This window comes from Microcaecilia unicolor, chromosome 11 (assembly GCF_901765095.1).
Source record: "Microcaecilia unicolor chromosome 11, aMicUni1.1, whole genome shotgun sequence".
Classification (NCBI taxonomy): domain Eukaryota; kingdom Metazoa; phylum Chordata; class Amphibia; order Gymnophiona; family Siphonopidae; genus Microcaecilia; species Microcaecilia unicolor.
Window position 1 is genome coordinate 72753727 of NC_044041.1, and position 21323 is coordinate 72775049.

The 21323-nt window shown below is 44.3% G+C and overlaps 1 protein-coding gene across 12 annotated transcripts in view; it reads left to right on the forward strand.

Annotated features, from left to right (window-relative positions):
* Nucleotides 1-21323, forward strand: part of CELF5 (CUGBP Elav-like family member 5) — a 125475-nt gene that overhangs the window by 98228 nt on the left and 5924 nt on the right. For 7 of the 12 annotated variants that reach the window (XM_030217841.1, XM_030217839.1, XM_030217843.1 and 4 more), the window contains exons 4-8: nucleotides 5352-5480; nucleotides 5965-6044; nucleotides 6278-6424; nucleotides 8369-8522; nucleotides 8657-8803. In XM_030217841.1, the coding sequence (XP_030073701.1) occupies nucleotides 5352-5480; nucleotides 5965-6044; nucleotides 6278-6424; nucleotides 8369-8522; nucleotides 8657-8803 (657 nt within the window). Of the gene's footprint in view, nucleotides 1-5351; nucleotides 5481-5964; nucleotides 6045-6277; nucleotides 6425-8368; nucleotides 8527-8656; nucleotides 8804-21323 lie in introns of all 12 variants that reach the window. The other 5 variants (XM_030217840.1, XM_030217844.1, XM_030217849.1 and 2 more) reach the window with 2 other exon arrangements.

Genomic DNA, 21323 nt, shown 5'->3' on the forward strand with positions numbered 1-21323 from the left:
GCCTCCCACGTTCCAAGTAACTATTCTACTGCTAGGGGCGGACAGTGTGAAGAGACATGGAGGAAAACAACCAGCCTAAAAGCATACATGCAATAGTGCCCAGCCCCCACCAAAGCCCAGGACAACAAAGTTGGATATCGTACAGAAATACCATACAGAAAGGTGGAGCCACCCCTCACAGGAGCAAACCATCCCCCGCCCACTCCTCCCCCCCCCCACCTCCCCCCAGCCTCTCAACCAACCTCCTTTGCCTCACAACCACATACATCCATCCCCCCTCCCAAAACCTCCCAACACCCTATTGGTAACGGTAAGCATACCTCCCTCAGTGCAAAACCTTGAATGAGGAAATCTGATCACGTTAGCAATGCAGCAGAGACCCCCCCCCCCCCTCGTCTCAATCACCCCCAAGCATACTCAGTACTATAAGATCAATAGCAACAACAAAGATGTAAAACCAGACTTCTTTATAATAGCAATGGACTGTACTGAGAAGAGTCCAAAAATGTTCTGCCCCTAGTTCAAAAGAGAGGCAAAAGGAAAGCCAACACCTCTAGTCCCATGGTGTTGTGCCAAGCGCAGAACTCAAAACAGAATGGCAGGCAAATACCAGCGAACAAGCTCTGTTCAATCAGCTGGATGTTCCACAGAATTGAGCCAGTCCTGTGCCTCTGGGACAGTTGTGAAGAACTTCCAACTGCCATCCACAGACACCATGCCGGGTAGAGTGACATGAAGCGAAAGTTCTGTTCTGACAATGATGCACAAATAGGGGTAAAGACCCTCTGGCATTCAGTCAGTGCAGCTGAGTAATCTTGAAATATCCTGATTAAATTATCTTCATATTTGACACTGTTTCTGTTCTGCTTATACTGGTGCAGCAACTCAGCTTTCTGGGAGTAACTGTGGAAATTTGAAATAACCGGGTGAGGACACACTGCCCCATCTTTGCAATGGCCCAGTCAATGTGCACACTCCAAACAATAGGGTCACTCCCTACACGGCACAGGAAACTGAACTGTCATCCAATCCCCAAGACTCTTACAAGCCGCGCCTCAGGCATTGTCTCTGGAAAACCTATGACCAGAGGTTCTCTTGCCGAGAGCAGGTCTCTAGATCCTCAACTTGGCTGTGTGGTCCTTCACCTTACATTAAGTACTTCCAAATCATGCTGTTAGTGGTATCTTCCAGCTCCGATACACATACCTCTAGTTCTGCTGCGCATGAAGAAATATCAGAAAGCAATTGCTGAACAGCGATCATTTGCTCAGAAAGTTGCATGAATCACGGCACCAAAGCTTGCACTACTGTCGCGGTGATGTCTGCGGTTAAGTCCTCTGAGCGTGTCATCCCCGCAGTTACAGCAGGATCCGACATTTTGTCCTCCAGGGGCCTGTACCTCATCATGGGGGATTGCCGGCCACCACTCCATGCAGGGTAATATGGGATTGCTGCGGTTATGTACTGTGTGCTAGTATGAACAAGCTGTAAAGGGGTGAATTTCAGAGGGACCTCCGAGCAGCCTCAGACAAATGCGTCCTGCTCTGCTCACTGCATCACATGACTCCTCGAGTATAACGTATTATAAAGTGGAACCAATAGAGTGGAAAGGAGATTTTGGAAAGTTTTGTAGAATTCTGAAGCATAGCCATCAGGGCCTAGAGCTTTGTTGTTCAGGAGGGATTTAATTATATGAATAATTGTAGTAGAAAGTTTTTCTCCTATCATTTTTGCTGACTAAATGTTAAAGTAGAATCAGACAGCTTTTGTAAAAATTGTTGTACAGTTTGTTCCCTATGGGAACACTCTGATTGAAATAGTTTTTTAAAAATTTGACAAATTTTAGTTCAATGTCTTTCTGTTTATGGATAACATTTGCATTGGAGTCATGTTGCTTTTTTTGTATGCTTCTGAGAAACTGAGCAAGTATTCTGCCAGCTTTATTGTCTCCAAAGTAATGACCAGACTTTTGGACAAATAAATCATGGTCAACTTGTATACTATCTTATTATAGTTATATCTGGTATGAATTAGTTCCAAGAAAATCTCATTGGAATATGAGATTTGGTATTGATTATCTAGTGATTTGATTTTATGCTCATAAGTATATAATTCTAAAAATCTTTCTTTTTCTTCCATGAGGAAAAGCTTAATATTTCACCTCTTAGGGTTACTTTGTAAGTTTCCCAGAGGAGTGTTATATCATACTGATTGGTCAGATTATGTTGTAAAAAATTATTTGTAAAGTTTTCGATATGAGCAATAAAGTCATTATCGAGTAAAAGAGTGTTGTTATATATCCATTGAGCAGAGCTTGATTTACCAAATTCAGGTCTAATCTCTGAGTAATAGGAGCATGGTCAGAGAGTATTATTGGTATGATTTTTGAATGTAAAATATAGGATAATAAGTTTTGGGAAATTAGAAAGAAATCAATTCTTGAATAAGAATCGTGAGGATTTGAATAAAATATGTAATCCCTGTCAATTGGATGCAATAATATCCAAGCATCAGTTAAACATACCCTGGCCGATATTCAGCCAGTGGCGGTCAACATTTTTATGTTCTCCACCAGCTGAATTCCTGGGTATTCAGTGCCAGGCCATGTCCTGACACCAGCATTGAATATCTGGTTTTAGGTTGGTCATTAAATTTATGTGGTTAACTGCCCTTGATCACATAAGCTGAACCACTTAGAGATAGGACTGCTGTTTATGCAGCCCAATTTGAGCAGTTCTCTTATGCGGTTAAGGGCTGGATATCGCATTTAACCACATAAGTGCCAGCTCCGCCTCCAGAACGCCACAAGTTAGCTGGCTTCGGCACAGGTGCTAACCACGAATATTCAGCAGTTCTAATCGGTTAAGTGCTGCTGAATATCGGTGATTAGCCACAGACAAGTGATGTAAGCAGGCAGGAGCCTCTGCTGCCCGCTTTAATCATTTTGAATATCGCCCGGACCAGGTGTATCATAGTGGAAAGTTCTTTCCAGGATTGTGATTTGTGGGATCTTGTTTTGGAGCTTCTGTCTATGGTAGGGTCATACAGTAGGTTAAAGTCACCACTGATTAGTTTTTTATAGTCATGAACAAGCTGGGGGTGTTTTTTTGTTTGTTTGGAGCAGCAGCTGTAGCCACCTTTTAATTAACAAATTTGTCTTTAAACAAAAATTTATAAAAACAAAACAAAATGAAAATGTATAACATGAAACAAAACAATAAGAGCTGACACAGGAAACTGAACATGACATTGTAGAGCCTGTACACCCCTATGTAGTGATGCTTCAGTGTCCACAGCATCTCTGCTACACACAGGCATGGCTCCATCTGGAGAGCTGCTCCCTCAGCCCTCCCTCCCTGCCCATCACTGATAGCTTTTCCTTACCAAATGGGTTTCCTTGGCAACAGAGCTCAGCATCCAGGAATAAGGTACAGGACAGCTTGGGAAATTCCCATCAGCCAGAGCTGGAGTGCCTGGGGAAAAACAAATGCCAGAAAGACAACATGGAAGGCAGCACGTCAGTGGGGGAGGCCTCACAAATGTTTTCTCAGACTTACCAGCTGTGAGCATGATACAGAGGCTGGCCTGGAGTGGAGGCCACCATGGGTGTCTAGGATCAGAAGAGAAATGACACAGAGTACCTGGCTGCTCAGTATGTTTCTCAGCTAGAGGACTTAGTCACGGAAGCTGAGAACATAAATACTTTCCAGTCACTGGCCATCTGCATATATGTTGGTGTGTGTATGTACATGTGTGGGACAGTGTGGGCAACTGGCACTTTGCATGTCTATATGATATGTATCAGATTTGTATGTGTAAGACAGTGTCTGTGTGTTATATCTAAACCAGAGGTTTTCATCCCAGGCCTTGAGGCACATCCAACCTGTCAGGGTTTTTAGGATATCCCCATTGAATTCAGTGGGAATATCTTGGAAATCCTGACTGGCTGGGTGTGCCCCAAGGACTGGGTTGAAAATCTCTGATCTAAACATTTAACTACCCTAGGCTTGGGGACTGGGAGTATCTACCTGAATATGCCCTGGATGCCAGCGGGATAATATGCATCTGTGCACTGGGTATCAGCCTCTATTACAAGAATCTTTCCAATAAGATGTGAGGAAGGCAGTCATGGTTTTTAATTTTTTTTTAATTTAATTCTAACTCAACAATGGACCCACTTTAGCTGTCACTAACTAGACTGTGACCTGGGCACTATGATTCTCTTTCCAGATCAGGAATACTGTACAGACCTGTGTATATCCAGTATTGTATGTGAGCATATGTATGAATCCCTGTGTACACTCGGTGGTACTTTGTCAGCTTTAGTAGCTTGGAGTGTATATGTGTCAGCATCTGTGTTCCCTGCGGTTGGTTTGCATCGTTCATCAGCCATTGTGTATCCTGGCCTCAGAGTGTATGTGCGCATTGTGTTTTTGTCACTTGCAATTTGTGTATCCTGGAATCTCTTTGTTAGCCTCTGCGTACCTCGGGTGTAAGGCTGATTTCCAAAGTTGCTTGAAGAGCTCGTCCTGGACTGTACTTGGCAGGGGTAGCACCTCTCTGCCCTGGGCACTGCTCTCGCTCTCAGACTTGTTCTTATTCAGGTCACTGCACTCTGGGACAGATCTCAGCCCTGCAATTCTGGACACACGTCATATTCAATTGGATCTGTTTGATGTTGGGCTCTCTGACACCCCTTACTGTTTCCTACAGAGCCGAGACAGCCAGCTCATAGGCCCCAAGGTCTTGGAGAGTTCTCTTTTTTAACCTTATTAGTGCCTGTTTAAGCTTTAGGCATCTTAGTCTCTGAGACCCATCATGCTACCAGACTAACAGTAAGGTGTTAGAGAAGCCCAGGCCCATTATGGAAGTAACATGGTGAAGAAGTGGCGAAAAGCCACAGGTGGGACTGGGTGAGCAGGGACCCACCCACATTGGGCTCTGACCCACCCAGCACCTTGCTGCGGCTGAAGATCTCCTCAAAGGCACCCAGAACTCCCTCCAATGCAGCTCGGCAATCAGCAGCAACTTTCCTGTGCCTCCTAACACTGGCACTTAGCACATGCACAAAAACAGAGCATGGCGGATGCCAGCATTGGTCGACTCAGAAAAGCTGTAGCCTGGCTGCACTGGAGGTAGCTCTGATGGCTGTACCTTTGATCAGCAGTAAGTCAGGTTGGTCTGTGTATGCCTGCATTTCCCTGTAGTGTGTTAGGGAGTTTTGATGACTGTGCTCCTTTGCTAGCGGTGTGTCATGGTGTTCTGACGCTTGTACTTGTGTGAAGTCGTTCTGGAATCCTGCGCCTGGGTGCGGATTGAAGGTCGATTGATGGTTCTATGTTTAACTGTAGGAGACAGGAAGTTGTTTGTGGGGATGTTAAATAAGCAGCAGTCCGAGGATGACCTTCTGCGCCTCTTTGAGTCTTTTGGTGTCATTGATGAGTGCACTGTGCTGCGCGGACCCGATGGAAACAGTAAAGGTGTGAGTCTCCTCTCTCTCTCTCTCTCTCTCTCTTTCTCTCTCTCTTTCTCTCCCTTCAGATCTATGGTTGGGAATCTGATGTTGATGCTTAGACCAATTTCCAGCCAGAGTCTGAAGATTTCACATCCCTTGGTCCCCTCCTAATCCCCTTTCTTCACCACTCCCCTTCTCTCCATGGGGCCCTCGGAGGAACGCCAAGCGGTCCCCCAGGGCTCAGCTGTTCTGTGTGCTTGAGGATTTTTGTATTCAGTTAGAAGTTGTAAAGTGTGGTGTCAGAGGAGCATTATTCATCCACATGTTGTGATGTATGACATTGATCCATTGGCCAGTCCCCTGCTTGATTACTTACCTGCCGTCTCTCTGTCTGGATTACTTAAATCTTGTGTGGTACATCTGCTGTCCCTGTGATAGTTGGATGTTTGTAGTGTCTATGCATCGGTTTCTGGGGCTGTGTCTCACCTTCTCCATTTATCTTTTCACAGGCTGTGCCTTTGTGAAGTTTTCTTCCCATGCCGAGGCTCAGGCTGCGATACAGGCCCTGCATGGCAGTCAGACAATGCCAGTAAGTTAGTCTCCCCAAATATCTGGGCATGGCAGAGTCTGGGGATGTCATCGTCTTCACCAGTGTAACCTGTGTTCTCAAGTGTGCTTCAGTAGTGATTTGACTTTGGGGAGTTATTTTGTCATGTGCTATGGTTGTGTGAGCTTGCTGTCTTTGTTGCAAATATCCACGAATATAGTGAAGTTTGGGGCCATGGGTGTAACAGTGAATGTTGTACTCTTCTTTCTTCATAGGGTGCTTCATCCAGTCTGGTAGTGAAGTTTGCTGACACAGATAAAGAGAGGACCCTGCGTAGGATGCAGCAAATGGTTGGACAACTGGGGATTTTCACTCCATCACTCACACTGAACTTCAGCCCATACAGCGCATATGCTCAGGCGGTGAGTGTCATGTGGCCCCTACACCTGGGCACTCAGTCTTACATGAACCAAGCTAAGTGCATACTCCTGATGATAAGCCATTAACAGATTGCTCTGGGGAATAGGAAACAGAGATGGAGCTGTCTCAATATTTTTATTTCATTTCACATTTTGCTTTTATTTGATATACTACAAGTCTATAACCAATCTAAGCAGTTTACAGAGTAAGTCATTAATGGGGATAAAGACAGGGGTCTATCACAAAAAGAGGCCTAGAATACAAAATTAAAAACAACTATAATGGGAGAGGGGGCAGGGAGAACACTCAACAAAAGTAGGCTAATAATACTACAGGGAGGAAGGGCAATGAGATAAGGACACACCGCACGTCAGTGACCCACAGCCCCACAGAAGCCGAGAGTAGTGGATAAAACATTGGGGAAAGCTTGAGAGAAGTAGGTCTTCAAAACTGATTTACATTTCTTGAATGAGGTTCTGAGAATGGTTGTACCAACAAGAGTGTGTGTGGGGGGGGGGGGGGGCAAAACACTAAAGCATGTGGCATGTGTGTCTCATACATTTGAGGCAGGCATAGATGTGAAATAGAACTACGAGAAGATTACATTGGGAGAATTGAAGAGTGTGAGAAGGTGTGTAAGAAAGAAGAGAGCTTTAGAGAAACAGAGGTAGACCTGAAAGGAAAGCCTGGTGGGCATTGTAGAGGAGCTTGAGCAGTAGACAATAGGACGTGTATTCATTTGAAACAACAAAGGAAATGTCAACAACAATTCCCATATTATTTCATGTCACTGTCTCCTGAAATTAAAACACCTGGGGGGGGGGGGGGGGGGGGGTTGCATGTCATTAATAGTGTATATTCTTCCAAAAAAGTGCACACTCTTTCCCACAACACACATGCAGAGACGCCAAGTTACCCAGTTCCAGGCTGGAGATTTTCAGAAGGTCCTGGTTTTAATCTTGCATCCCAAAGCAGTGTGGGATTTGTAGTGCCTGATCATGTCCATTGAAATCAGTGCTGCAGATCCCATTATGAATCAGGATGGGGTGGTCAGAAATCCAGGAATGTCTGAAAATCTCCATCCTGGAACCGGGTAACTTGACATCTCTGCACGTGAACCAGTGCGTATGTGTATATAGTGCATGCATTTGCACATGATTGGGAAAAGAATGCACATTCAACAATATTGCTCACTTATGAAAAAATAGGGGGGGGGGGGGGAAACCCCTGAACAAAACAAAAATGACTGGAAACAGCAAGGGCAACTACACAACACAAAAATTGTTGAGCTGCACACCCCTACCAGACGACATGAAATCAGGAGTCTATGTTCTTTTAGCAAGAGAAAAGTATCTTGATCAAATGTCTTTGCCCCATAAAGTAGCTTCATAAAAGCATTTTGTAGAAGCTGCAATCTCTTGATCAATGAGAGTTTCATTCCTTGGTAGAGGAAATTGCAATAGTCCAAACAAGAGATGACAAGGCAATGAATAAGAAGACATAGGAATCTGTAATTAAGGAGGGGTCAGACTGCTTAGAGATGGCCCAGACTAAAGAATGTCCACTTCACCACATCAGAGATGTGATTGTGAAGGTCAAAGATCAGACATCTATTCAGTGTCACACCTAGAATCCTAACAGAAGTCCTTACAGGAGTCTGAATCCCCAGGTTAGCGGGTAGAGATACAGCTGTACCATCTCATGCCAAGAGAAAATAATGACATCAGACTTAGAGGGATTGAGTTTCACTTTCTTCAAAAGCCAACTATATTATTGACTTCAAAGCTAACAAACCTTTGACTGGGCCTAACTACTTATCTGAGACATGGATACTAAACATGATGAAGTGCTGCTGCCCTCTAGAGGCCTGCAGGTGAGTGTGAATGCTGACTGGCTTTCAGTGCCCTGTGGGGCTCATGTGGCTGTGCTTTACTGTGTTATTTCAGCTCATGCAGCAACAAACCACTGTCCTCTCCAGCTCTCATGGTGGCTATCTAAGTCCAGGTGTGGCGTTTCCACCCTGTCACATTCAGCAAATTGGAGCCGTTAGCTTGAATGGATTACCAGCTACGCCTGCCACACCCATCACACCTACATCAGGTTAGTGGCATACCACCCTCAGTAGTTAGCAGTGTGAGCTTCCTCATGGCAGTGCCCTCTCTGAGCTAGCTGTGTGATTGTCCTTATGGTGTGTTTCTATTCTACTATGTCTTTTTCTATCTTTTGGTCCATAGGGCTACATGCACCACCAGTCATTGGCACTGCGGCACTGCCAGGGCTGGTCACTCCGTTAACAAACGGTTTCAGTGGGGTCATGCCCTTTCCCAGTAACCATCCAGCACTGGAAACAGTTTATACCAATGGCTTTGTCCCATATGCAGGTACAGACCTTTAATGTGTATGATTAATGCATCAGGGGCTCTTTTAGCAAACCAGGGTAAAAAGTGGCCTTAGCGTGTTTTTACGTGGGTCATTCCCATGCCCTAAGGATATATTTTATCTATCGCAGGGGTAAAATGGCCTAGTTTTCTATTTTCACTGTTAGGAGTGGCAGAGTGGCCTAGTGGTTAGAGTGGTGGACTTTGGTCCTGGGAAACTGGGTTTGATTCCCACTGCAGGCACAGGCAGCTCCTTGTGACTCTGGGTAAGTCACTTAACCCTCCATTGCCTCAGGTACAAATAAGTACCTAAGCCACATTGAGCCTGCCATGAGTGGAAAAGCGCGGGGTACAAAAAAACCAAACAAACAATGACCATGTTCTAATTTTCCCATTAGCACATGGTCATTAGCGCGTGAGCTCCTACTGCCACCTATTTTGTAGGTGGTAAGGGCTCACACTCTAACCACGTGCTAATAGTTGGCATGCGGCAATATAGCTGCGCTAACCGATTAGCATAGAACACGCCCCACTCTCTGTCCCAGACCCGTCCTCAGCGCGCACATGCAAAAATTACCGTGGGACGCCTGAGCACGTCCTGTGGTAAGGCATTTTTGGCTGCGGTAAGCATGCATTATTGCTTACAGCAGCTTAGTAAAATGACCCCTTAATGTTGCAAAGCTTGGTGCTTACAATATATTCTTGTTTGCAGCTGTGAAATAAGGTAACACCTTCACCAGAGTTACGATTATGGGGAACAATAACAGGGGAACCAGAAAAGTAGAGAATGACACATGACCTTCAGGCAGGGACTTATGGATAAAACGCCTTTATTGTAGCACCAACAATGGAGATCCAACACCAGGGGTGGACTGACCATTCGGGCAACCGGGTAGTGCCTGAGGTCCCAGAGACTCTGCCTGGTTGTCCGCCGCCACACACTAGAGCCCCCATGGGGCCCTGGTGATCTAGTGGCCGCTGCCGCTATTCTCCCTGGTTGTATCACTGTACACGGCGCCACGCTGGGCAGAGTAGAGGTAGCAGGTGGTTAAGAAAGAGGGGATTTATTTCCTGCCCCTGAAGAAGCCAAAGCCACTAGACCACCAAGGCCCTTCAAGGTGGTGGTGGTGGTGGGGGGGACAGAACGGTGGGGGTCAGCACAGCAGGGTTGGGGGCAGTGGTGGTGACAGCAGCAGCATAGCGGAGTGGCAGGGTGGCAGCAGCACGGCAGGGGCACCCAGAGTACTCTCAGTCTGTCCCTGCCTGACACAGGTCTGTGTTTCAGCGGGCCTACTGCCTGCTTCAGGGGTCACATATAGATTATAGATTATGGCAGCGTTTTTCTTTGGAGTATTGCAGTTCTCGTCGTCCTCAGACACATCCTCCTGCTGATTATCCAGCGTGTTGCACTATAACTTCCTGCCTGAAGGTTGTGTGTGAACCTTTCTGGTTCTCTTGGATTGTTGTAGAGGGACTCCCTGGTTTTTGCTTCTCTGGAACAATAAGAGGGGACATAACTGTTCATTCAAAAGCCAAAAGGACAAAAGCCTTTTATTTAAAAATAGAAAATGGTACAACCATTGCACACTTTGAGGTAAATATGGGAGATACATATAACCACAGAAAGATGGGATATTATACAAAGTTATTGTTGGAATTTTCTGTTTTAAAGATTGTTGTGTTTTAATGTTGCTATATGATATATGGATACTGTGGTTTAATAAAAATTATTTTTAAAAAATGGGAGATGCATGTGGTAGTCCAATCTGATGGTAACTGGTGCAGAATTTAATGCAAATCTGAGGCTTAAGGGCTTTGCCTTCTTGCACAGAATTTATTATATAAAGGCTAGATTATAGAAGATAGGTTAGCTGGATTCTCCTGTATCTAAAATGTGTGATATTATGGAAAGGAGAATTAGGAACAAGGAGGCACAGAATGAAGGTGAAAAGGAATAGGTATGAGCAAATACAAATAGATTTGTTTATTTATTTTACAATTCTAGGTGGTTAACAATCTTTTTACTCTTTCAAAAAGTACAAAGACTAAGGGACACTCAGGAAGATACATGGTACTACTTTTATTATTATTATTTGTTACATTTGTACCCCATATTTTCCCACCTATTTGCAGGCTCAATGTGGCTTACATAATACTGCAAAGGCATTCGCCGGTCGGTTGATAACAAATGCAAGGTTATGTTGTGGTTGAATGAGGTAGTTGTGGGTCAGGCATCGTGAGGGTCAGAGGAAGTGAAGATTGTGTATTGTCCAGTACAATCATTGGTTATGCTGTGTTGCTGGGTGTGGGGATTTACCAGGGCCGTGCTGATGCCGTCCGTCTGCTCACTTGCAAAATCTTTCACCTGAACTTGTGATTCTCCTATTTCCGCTGCCCTCCCCTTTTCATGCAAAGGAGCAGTATTAATTGAGGCAGGCACACTCTTCAAGTTACATGAGAATACAACCAGATTGCTATTTATGCTTCAGTTTGGGGCTAGCTCCTCAGTCAGGGTGAGTTTCAGAGCTTGAAACAGCATTCAAATTAAAGAGAACCTGAAATTTTAAAAGTGCTAAAAATAAGTTTTAAAAGTATTTGCCTTAAATCTAATTGCAGAATTCAGGTGCTGGGAGTCTGTACTTGGTTGTCATATGCTCAGATTTGTTTAAATCATATGCAAATTAGTCCGGTGTTTTTCACTAAACATTCCCATGAGTGTCTGTATGTTAATCTGCATTCAAATAGAGCTCTCTGATTGGATGATCAGCTTCTGTTAAGAAATCTGCCCGGGAAGTGAACAGAGTGAGAGCTGTCCTTTGCCAAGAGAGACATCCAGCTGTGACTTCCTGTGTTTGTTGACTGAAGTTATAAAAGAGTGCCTGATTGTGGCAAATGAGAAAATATAAGTGAAAAGAGATTGGTGGCGATTGAAGTTTCTCTAGTGAGAAAAGGATCTGAATATTTCAGGATTACTTGAAGTTTATGAAGAATAGAAAAGGGTAAATTTCAGTTTAAGAGTGTTTAAATCCTATAAGCTATATAAAGGCTAGGTAGATTTAAGTGACTGTAAGCAAGGAAACCTTAATATTTGATCTGAAATAAATATTTGATCTGAGATAGTTGATCAGAGATAAATGTTTGATCTGAATTATATCCTTTGGTGCAAAGGAGATTAGAATGCAATAGAGTATTTCTTTCTGTTTACCAGTACAGTCAAATAATTCCATTCCACTTAAATAATTTTTTGTTATATATATGAGGGAGTAGTATCTGGATTTATTGTAAATCAAATTGATTCCATTCACAGGAATTCATATTCACCTTCATGCATTCATCCAATATTATCTTTTAAGGATGAAGTTTTATTTTATGTTCACTCTGTCTCTTGTGAGCTGAGCACAGTTAGTTTCCTCGGCTGGCATGACTACATATTAGAGGTATTTTGATACTGTGTGAAGTTTTACCACAGACAGGTAAAAACTCAAAAAACACTAAGATGGAGTCAGCAGTCCAGCAGCGAGAGGGGTGCTATCCAGTCTTTTGCATTGAGTGTCACATGTATGATTATCTCCCAATTGGTGAGGTGTCATATGTGTGTGCCCGATGCAAAGAGCTCCTAGCTCTCAGAGAACGTGTCCGTTCCCTTGAGGCTAGAGTAGCAGACTTGATGGAGCTGAGGGAGACAGAGAGGTACATAGAGGAGACCTACAGGGATGTTGTAGAGAAGTCCCACCTCCAGTCAGGTAGCCCCTGTGCTACCTTGGAGGAGGGAGGTCTCCTAGAAGGAGAGCATCACCCTGGTGAAGTAGGAAGTACTCCTGTAGCCAGGACCTGCCCACCAGGGGATGTATTATCCTTTCGCACCGAGGATATATCTCCAAATGTTGCCCGGGAGGGAAAGGTTAGGACAGCTGTTGTACTTGGTGATTCGATCATTAGGCATATAGATAGCTGGGTGGCTGGTGGACGTGAGGATCGCCTGGTGACTTGCCTGCCTGGTGCGAAGGTGGCGGACCTCACGTGTCACCTAGATAGGATTCTAGATAGTGCTGGGGAGGAGTCCGCTGTCTTGGTACATGTGGGTACCAATGACATAGGAAAATGTGGGAGAGAGGTTCTGGAAGCAAAATTTAGGCTCTTAGGTAGAAAGCTGAAATCCAGATCCTCCAGAGTAGCATTTTCTGAAATGCTACCTGTGCCACGCGCAGGGCCCAAGAGACAGGCAGAGCTCCAGAGTCTCAATGCGTGGATGAGACGATGGTGCAGGGAGGAGGGCTTTAGATTTGTTAGGAACTGGGCAACATTCTGGGGAAGGGGGAGCCTATTCCGAAAGGATGGGCTCCATCTTAACCAGAGTGGGACCAGGCTGCTGGCATCGGCGTTTAAGAAGGAGATAGAGCAGCTTTTAAACTAGAAATGGGGGGAAGGCCGACAGTCGCTCAAAAGAGCATGGTTCGGGATAAGGTATCTTTCAAAGATATCACCATAACAGGGAAGATAGAGTATCCTGATAGTGAGGTTGCAAAAGAGATTGTAGTAGATCGGGTATCTTTAAATAACAATAAAAATCAGACAAAAGATTGCCAATTAATACTGTCAAGTACTAAGCATGATGTACTTAGGAACAACAAACATAGTTTGAAATGTCTATATGCGAATGCCAGGAGCCTAAGAAATAAGATGGGGGAGTTAGAATATATTGCACTAAATGAAAAATTAGATATAATAGGCATCTCTGAGACCTGGTGGAAGGAGGATAACCAGTGGGACACTGTCATACCGGGGTACAAATTATATCGTAGTGATAGGGTGAATCGGATTGGTGGAGGGGTAGCATTGTATATTAACGAGAGCCTTGAATCAAATAGATTGAAAATTCTGCAGGAAGCAAAACACTCCTTGGAATCACTGTGGATTGAAATTCCATGTGCAAAGGGGAAAAGGATAGTGATAGGAGTGTACTACCGTCCGCCTGGCCAGGACGAACAGACGGATGCGGAAATGTTAAAGGAAATCAGGGACGCAAACAAACTGGGCAACACAATAATAATGGGGGATTTCAATTACCCGCATATAGACTGGGGTAATGTAACATCTGTACACGCAAGGGACATAAGATTTCTTGATGAAATCAAGGACAGCTTCATGGAACAGCTAGTTCAGGAGCCGACAAGAGAAGGAAAAATACTAGACTTAGTCCTTAGTGGTGCTCATGATCTAGTGCAGGGGGTAACGATACGAGGGCCGCTTGATAACAGTGATCATAATATGATCGGTTTTGATATTGGCATTGAAGGAAGTGAAACTAGGAAATCAAGTACGCTAGCGTTTAACTATAGAAAAGGTGATTACGACAAAATGAGAAAAATGGTGAAAAAAAGACTGAAAGGAGCAGCTCGCAGAGTAAAAAACTTGCATCAGGCGTGGATGCTGTTTAAAAACGCCATCCTGGAGGTTCAGGACAAATATATTCCACGTATTAGAAAAAAGGGAAAAAAGACTAAACGTCAGCCGGCGTGGCTAAACAGTAAGATAAAGGAAATCATTAGAGCCAAAAAACAATCCTTCAGAAAGTGGAGAAGAGAACCAACTGAAAGTAACAGGACAGATCATAAGGAATGCCAAGCCAAATGCAAAGCGGAGATAAGGAGGGCAAAAAAGGACTTTGAGAAGAAATTAGCGTTGGAAGCAAAAATACATAGTAAAACTTTTTTAGATACATTAAAAGCAGGAAACCGGCCAAAGAGTCGGTTGGGCCGCTGGACGAAAATGGTGTTAAAGGGGCGATCAAGGAGGACAAAGCCGTAGCGGAGAAATTAAACGAATTCTTTGCTTCGGTCTTCACTGAGGAGGATTTGGGGGGGACACCGGTGCCGGAAAGAATATTTGAAGCGGGGGAATCGGAGAAACTAAACAAATTCTCTGTAACCTTGGAGGATGTAATGGGTCAGTTCAGCAAGCTGAAGAGTAGTAAATCACCGGGACCTGATGGTATTCATCCCAGAGTATTAATAGAACTAAAAAATGAACTTGCGGAGCTACTGTTAGAAATATGCAATCTGTCCCTAAAATCGAGTGTAATACCGGAAGACTGGAGGGTAGCCAATGTTACTCCGATTTTTAAGAAGGGTTCCAGAGGAGATCCGGGAAATTATAGACCGGTGAGTCTGACGTCGGTGCCGGGCAAGATGGTGGAGGCTATTATTAAGAATAAAATTGCAGAGCATATACAAAAACATGGACTGATGAGACAAAGTCAGCACGGATTTAGTGAAGGGAAGTCTTGCCTCACCAATCTAATGCATTTTTTTGAGGGGGTAAGCAAACATGTGGACAATGGGGAGCCGGTTGATATTGTATATCTGGACTTTCAGAAGGCGTTTGACAAAGTGCCGCACGAAAGACTCCTGAAGAAATTGCAGAGTCATGGAATCGGAGGTAGGGTATTATTATGGATTAAGAACTGGTTGAAAGATAGGAAGCAGAGAGTAGGATTGCGTGGCCAGTATTCTCAGTGGAGGAGGGTAGTTAGTGGGGTCCCGCAGGGGTCTGTGCTGGGTCCGTTGCTTTTTAATGTATTTATAAATGACCTAGAGATGGGAATAACTAGTGAGGTAATTAAATTCGCCGATGACACAAAATTATTCAGGGTCGTCAAGTCGCAGGAGGAATGTGAACGATTACAGGAGGACCTTGCGAGACTGGGAGAATGGGCGTGCAAGTGGCAGATGAAGTTCAATGTTGACAAGTGCAAAGTGATGCATGTGGGTAAGAGGAACCCGAATTATAGCTACGTCTTGCAAGGTTCCGCGTTAGGAGTTACGGATCAAGAAAGGGATCTGGGTGTCGTCGTCGATGATACGCTGAAACCTTCTGCTCAGTGTGCTGCTGCGGCTAGGAAAGCGAATAGAATGTTGGGTGTTATTAAGAAGGGTATGGAGTCCAGGTGTGCGGATGTTATAATGCCGTTGTATCGCTCCATGGTGCGACCGCACCTGGAGTATTGTGTTCAGTACTGGTCTCCGTATCTCAAAAAAGATATAGTAGAATTGGAAAAGGTACAGCGAAGGGCGACGAAAATGATAGTGGGGATGGGACGACTTTCCTATGAAGAGAGGCTGAGAAGGCTAGGGCTTTTCAGCTTGGAGAAGAGACGGCTGAGGGGAGATATGATAGAAGTGTATAAAATAATGAGTGGAATGGATCGGGTGGATGTGAAGCGACTGTTCACGCTATCCAAAAATACTAGGACTAGAGGGCATGAGTTGAAGCTACAGTGTGGTAAATTTAAAACGAATCGGAGAAAATTTTTCTTCACCCAACGTGTAATTAGACTCTGGAATTCATTGCCGGAGAACGTGGTACGGGCGGTTAGCTTGACGGAGTTTAAAAAGGGGTTAGATAGATTCCTAAAGGACAAGTCCATAGACCGCTATTAAATGGACTGGAAAAATTCCTCATTTTTAGGTACAACTTGTCTGGAATGTTTTTACGTTTGGGGAGCGTGCCAGGTGCCCTTGACCTGGATTGGCCACTGTCGGTGACAGGATGCTGGGCTAGATGGACCTTTGGTCTTTCCCAGTATGGCACTACTTATGTACTTATGTACTTATGTACTAGGTGACATATATAAAACATTCTCCTTGGATAGGATGTGATATGTGAAAATACATTTTGCTTTAATGAAATTGCTAAACTTTAGAGTCAGAGACTTATCAATGAGGGATACATACAGTGCTATTTTTTCCTGAGGTCCGGCTTACTTGCCTGCTCCCTTCTGTTCCTGCTCTGCTGGACGGGGGTGGGGGGGGGCGCCAACCGATAGTCTGCAGGGGGGCACCAGAGACCCTAGGCACGGCCCTGGGATTTACGTTGGATCGGTGGGGTAAGCCATTTTGAAGAGGTTGGTTTTTAGTGATGTCCTGAAGTTCAGATGGTCATGGATTGTTTTCACAGCTTTTGGGAGTCCATTCCGTAGTTGTGCGCTTATGTAGGAGAAGCTGGATGCGTAAGTTGTTTTGTATTTAAGTCCTTTGCAATTTGGGTAATGTAAGTTTAGGTATGATTGTGATGATCCGATTTTGTTTCTGGTTGGTAGATCTATGAGGTCTGTCATGTATCCTGGGACTACACCGTAGATGATTTTGTGAACCAAGGTGCAGATTTTGAAGATGATCCGTTCTTTAATTGGGAGCCAGTGCAGCTTTTCTCGAAGGGGTTTAGCACTTTCGAAGCGTATTTTACCAAATATCAGCCTGGCAGCTGTGTTTTGGGCGGTTTGGAGTTTTTTAACGAGTTTTTCTTTACATCCAGCATAGATTCCGTTGCAGTAATCTGCGTGGCTTAAGACCATTGATTGTACAAGGTTTTGAAAAATTTCCCTCGGGAAGAAAGGTTTTATTTGTTTAAGTTTCCACATTGAAATAGAACATTTTCTTTATTATGGAGTTTACTTGGCTCTCAAGGGTAAGGTTGTGGTCAATTGTGACGCCGAGTATTTTTAGGCTGTCAGAGGTAGGGAGGGTGTGTTGTGGGGTGTTTATGGTTGTGTACTTGTTATGTTGAGATGAAAGGATGAGGCAGTGTGTTTTTTCAGTGTTCAGTTTGAGTTGGAATGAATTTGCCCAGGAGTTCATGATGTTCAGGCCGTCATTGATTTCATTAGTTATTTCTGACAGGTCATGCGTGAAGGGAATGTATATTGTGACATCATCTGCATAGATGAATGGGTTGAGGCCTCGGTTGGATAGGGACTTTGCCAGTGGGATCATCATCATGTTGAAGAGTATTGGTGATCCTTGAGGTACTCTGCAGGCGGCTTTCCAAGGTTTGATTTTACTTGGTAAGTTCTGGTGGTTAGAAAGCCCTTTATCCAGTTAAGTACATCTCCATCAATCCTGAAGTGGCCAAGGAGTCTTAGTAGTATGTTGTGGTTTACCATGTCGAATGCGCTCGACATGTCGAATTGGAGGAGAAGTATACTTTTGCCTGTGGCTATTTCTTGCTTGAATTTGGCCAGGAGAGTGACTAGGACAGTTTCAGTACTATGATGGGGGTGGAATCCTGACTGTGAATTGTGTAAAATTGAGAACTTGTCCATGTATTCCGTAAGCTGTTTGGTCACCAAGCTCTCCATCAGTTTGACTACTAGTGGGATAGACGCGATTGGGCGGTAATTGGTTAGATCATTTGTGCTTTTCTTGGTGTCTTTTGGTATTGGGGTGAGTAGGATGTTGCCGTATTCCTCGGGGAAGAGACCTTGTTGTAGCATGAAGTTTAGGTGTGAAGTTTTAAAACAAACAGGAGGAAATATTTTTTTCACTCAATGAATAGTTAGCTCTGGAACTTGTTGCCAGAGGATGTGGTATCAGTAGTTAGGTATCTTTGTTTAAAAAAGGTTTGGACAATTTCCTGGAGGAAAGATCCATAGTCTGCTATTGAGAAAGACATGGGGAAAGCCACTGCTTGTCCCTGGGATCAGTAGCATGAATCTTGTTGCTATTTGGGATTCTGTCAGGTACTTGTGACCTGAAGTGGCCACTGTTGGAAGCATGATACTGGCTAGATCTGATCCAGTATGGCTATTCATATGTTCTTATACATACATAATAAAATATATAAATACAACATTAAAACAAACAAAGAAAAAAAGTGTAAATTACATGAAACTTGTAGCAGCAAAATATGATCAGTGAAAGCTCTGCAGAATAAAATCCAGAAGATTAAAATGCTGCAAAGGCCTGGGCAAACAAGTGTGCTTTTAGCTGTTTTCTAAATTGAATAATTTACAGAAAAGGTGGTGGTGGATGCATAGAACACCCTCCCATTGGAGGCGGTGGAGATAAGGACTGTATCTGACTTCAAGAAAGCAAGTGATAAGCACAGAAGTCCTCTAAGGGAGAGGAAGGGATTGTATAGCTAAGAGGTTAGTATGGATAGGCAGACTGGATAGGTCTCATTCTCTATGTAACATGGTAACATAGTAGATGATGGCAGAAAAAGACCTGCACGGCCCATCCAGTCTGCCCAACAAGATAAATTCATATGTGCTACTTTTTGTGTATACCTGACCTTGATTTGTTTCTGCCATTTTCAGGGCACAGACCATAGAAGTCTGCCCAGCACTAGCCCCGCCTCCCAACCACTAGCCTCGCCTCCCACCACCGGCTCTGCCACCCAATCTCGGCTAAGCTTTTCCATGTAGTCTGGTGACATGACCATATTTGTGGTTTCTGGACAGAAGCTAAAACTGTTCTGGAGTCTGTATAAAAGCCAGGAAAGTCTTTAGATCCAGCCATATTTTTACTAGGTTGCTGTGGAGTCCCCAACACTGCACAATGGCAGGACCTTAGTGGCTGGATTTAGGGCCCCTGATTGCAGGGTTCTGGAAGGAGATCTGTTCCATGCCCCCTGGATAAGCACTGTTGCCACAATAGGTCTCCATAGTGAGTTGGAGGAAATTTGAAGTGTCTCCAAATGCTCTGGGTGCTAGTGCAGTTTTGGCCTACCCCACCCCTGCCAGTATGCCCTGCATTAATGTTTAACTAAATTTGTAACCTAGGACTCCTAATGTGTATCCTTGTGTATAATTCCCTTTCATATTAGTTTTACTGTTCACCATTTAGATAAGCAACTTTTATAGGCAATATATCAAAGATGAACTATGAACTAACTATGAAGTATGACCTTCCTACCCCTTGCTACTCCTGTCCTCTTCCAAACTAAGCAGGCAAAGTGCCCCTATGGAGGTCATAGAATAGAGGAAGAAATCCCTGGGCGATTGTGAATGAAGATTTCTAGCATCCAGTGTTGCTTCTGTTTGAACTGAAGAGCCCCCCAAAACAGGATGAAACTGTGTAGTCAAGCCCCTGGTCACCAGATGATGCGGAGACCTTCCCCTGTCAGGTACAGAGATACCATGTTACTCAGTTTCAAGCTGGAGATTTGGGGCCAGTCCTAGTTTTGAATTTATGTGCCAAAGCAGTGTGGGATTTGTAGTGCCTGATCCTGCCCATTAAAATCAGTATTGTGAGTTCCATAATTCACCAGATGAGGGTGGTCAGAAATCTAGGACTCTCCCAAAATCTCCAGCCTGGAACTGGTTAACTTGGCATCTCTGCAGGTACTGGACTGTGCTTGTATGGTAGTGCAGAGGTCCCTAAACATTTTATGAGAAGGGCCATACTGGACACGTCAAATCATGGGGGGGAGGGGGGGGAGAGGGAGGATTCTAATGTGGCAGAAACACTATAAATAATAAGTTTTTAAAAATCTGTAAATATTATTAACAGTTTATCTTCTGTACCTCTGGAAGTCCTGTCTCCTGCTGAGCCCCTTCCCAGCATCTGTTCCTTACCTGTTGGGTTGACAGGGAAGAGGATCAAAGAAAAAAAGAAATATTAAGAAAACCCTTGAATAAATACATCTCTCTATAATATCATCGACATAAGAACTTAAATTCAAACAGAAATTGAAGCTGTAAACAAGAAAACATTTAAACAAGGTGTGATGAGAGGAGGAGGGTTAGGCAGTAGATTGAACATCAGAAGGCCAAGGAAGAAATGAAGTGTGTGCAAATGTACTGGAAACTGATGATGGATAATTATAACAGAGAGAGAACAGACAAAAATCCATATGAAAAAGATTTACACTCTCTCTCCTCCAGTCTCCCACACATGGGCTTGTATGGCTGATGACAGTTTCTCTGTCTGTACTGCTGTGACACAAGAGCCACCACTTCCTTTAGTCTAGGCAGCCAATGCTTCCTTTTTCATTCAGTGGATGGTACAGCCATCCCCATACTCCCCATGAGCTGTGGAAATGCATTAAACTACTGCTGCTCACTATCTATACCAGCACCTAGAGCATGTGCAGAAACCACAGGCCACACTTCCTCTCAATATTAATCTCATGCATTGTGAGATCAGCAGGGAGAGAATGTGCCAGCCTCTGAAATTTAACCATGATGATGATGCCAGTATATTGATGGCCAATATCAGAATGGGCAGTAGTGGCTGTGAACAGGTTATTGCAACCAGGGCCAGTCTTAGCAGTGGGTCCCCCCGCCCGTGCCTGCCCCCCCTGCCTGCACGCTGCCCGCGCTCACCCGCGCCCGCCACCATAAGCCACAATTTATCAGTTTGAAAGGAGGTTTAGAGCTCTTGGAACCCCACCTCACTCCATACCTTGATATGTATCCACCACGTTTAAGTAGAGAGCAGCTGGCAGTAGCAGTGATTTTCATATCCTGTCAGCTGCTGAGCTCAGAGCCTCCTTGCTGCTGCATCCTGCCCTTGCAAAAGCAGGAAGTGACATCAAAAGAGGCGGAATGCAGCAGTGAGGAGGCTCTGGGCTCAGCAGCTGGCAGGATATGAAAATCGCTGCCGCTGCCTGATGCTGTCTACTAAAACATAAATGCATATTACTGTATGGAGCAGGGAGGTGTTCTGAGACAGGAGGACAGACATGCCAGAGATGGGGGGGACCCTAGGAGCACAAGGCCCTATGTGACCGCCCCTGTCTC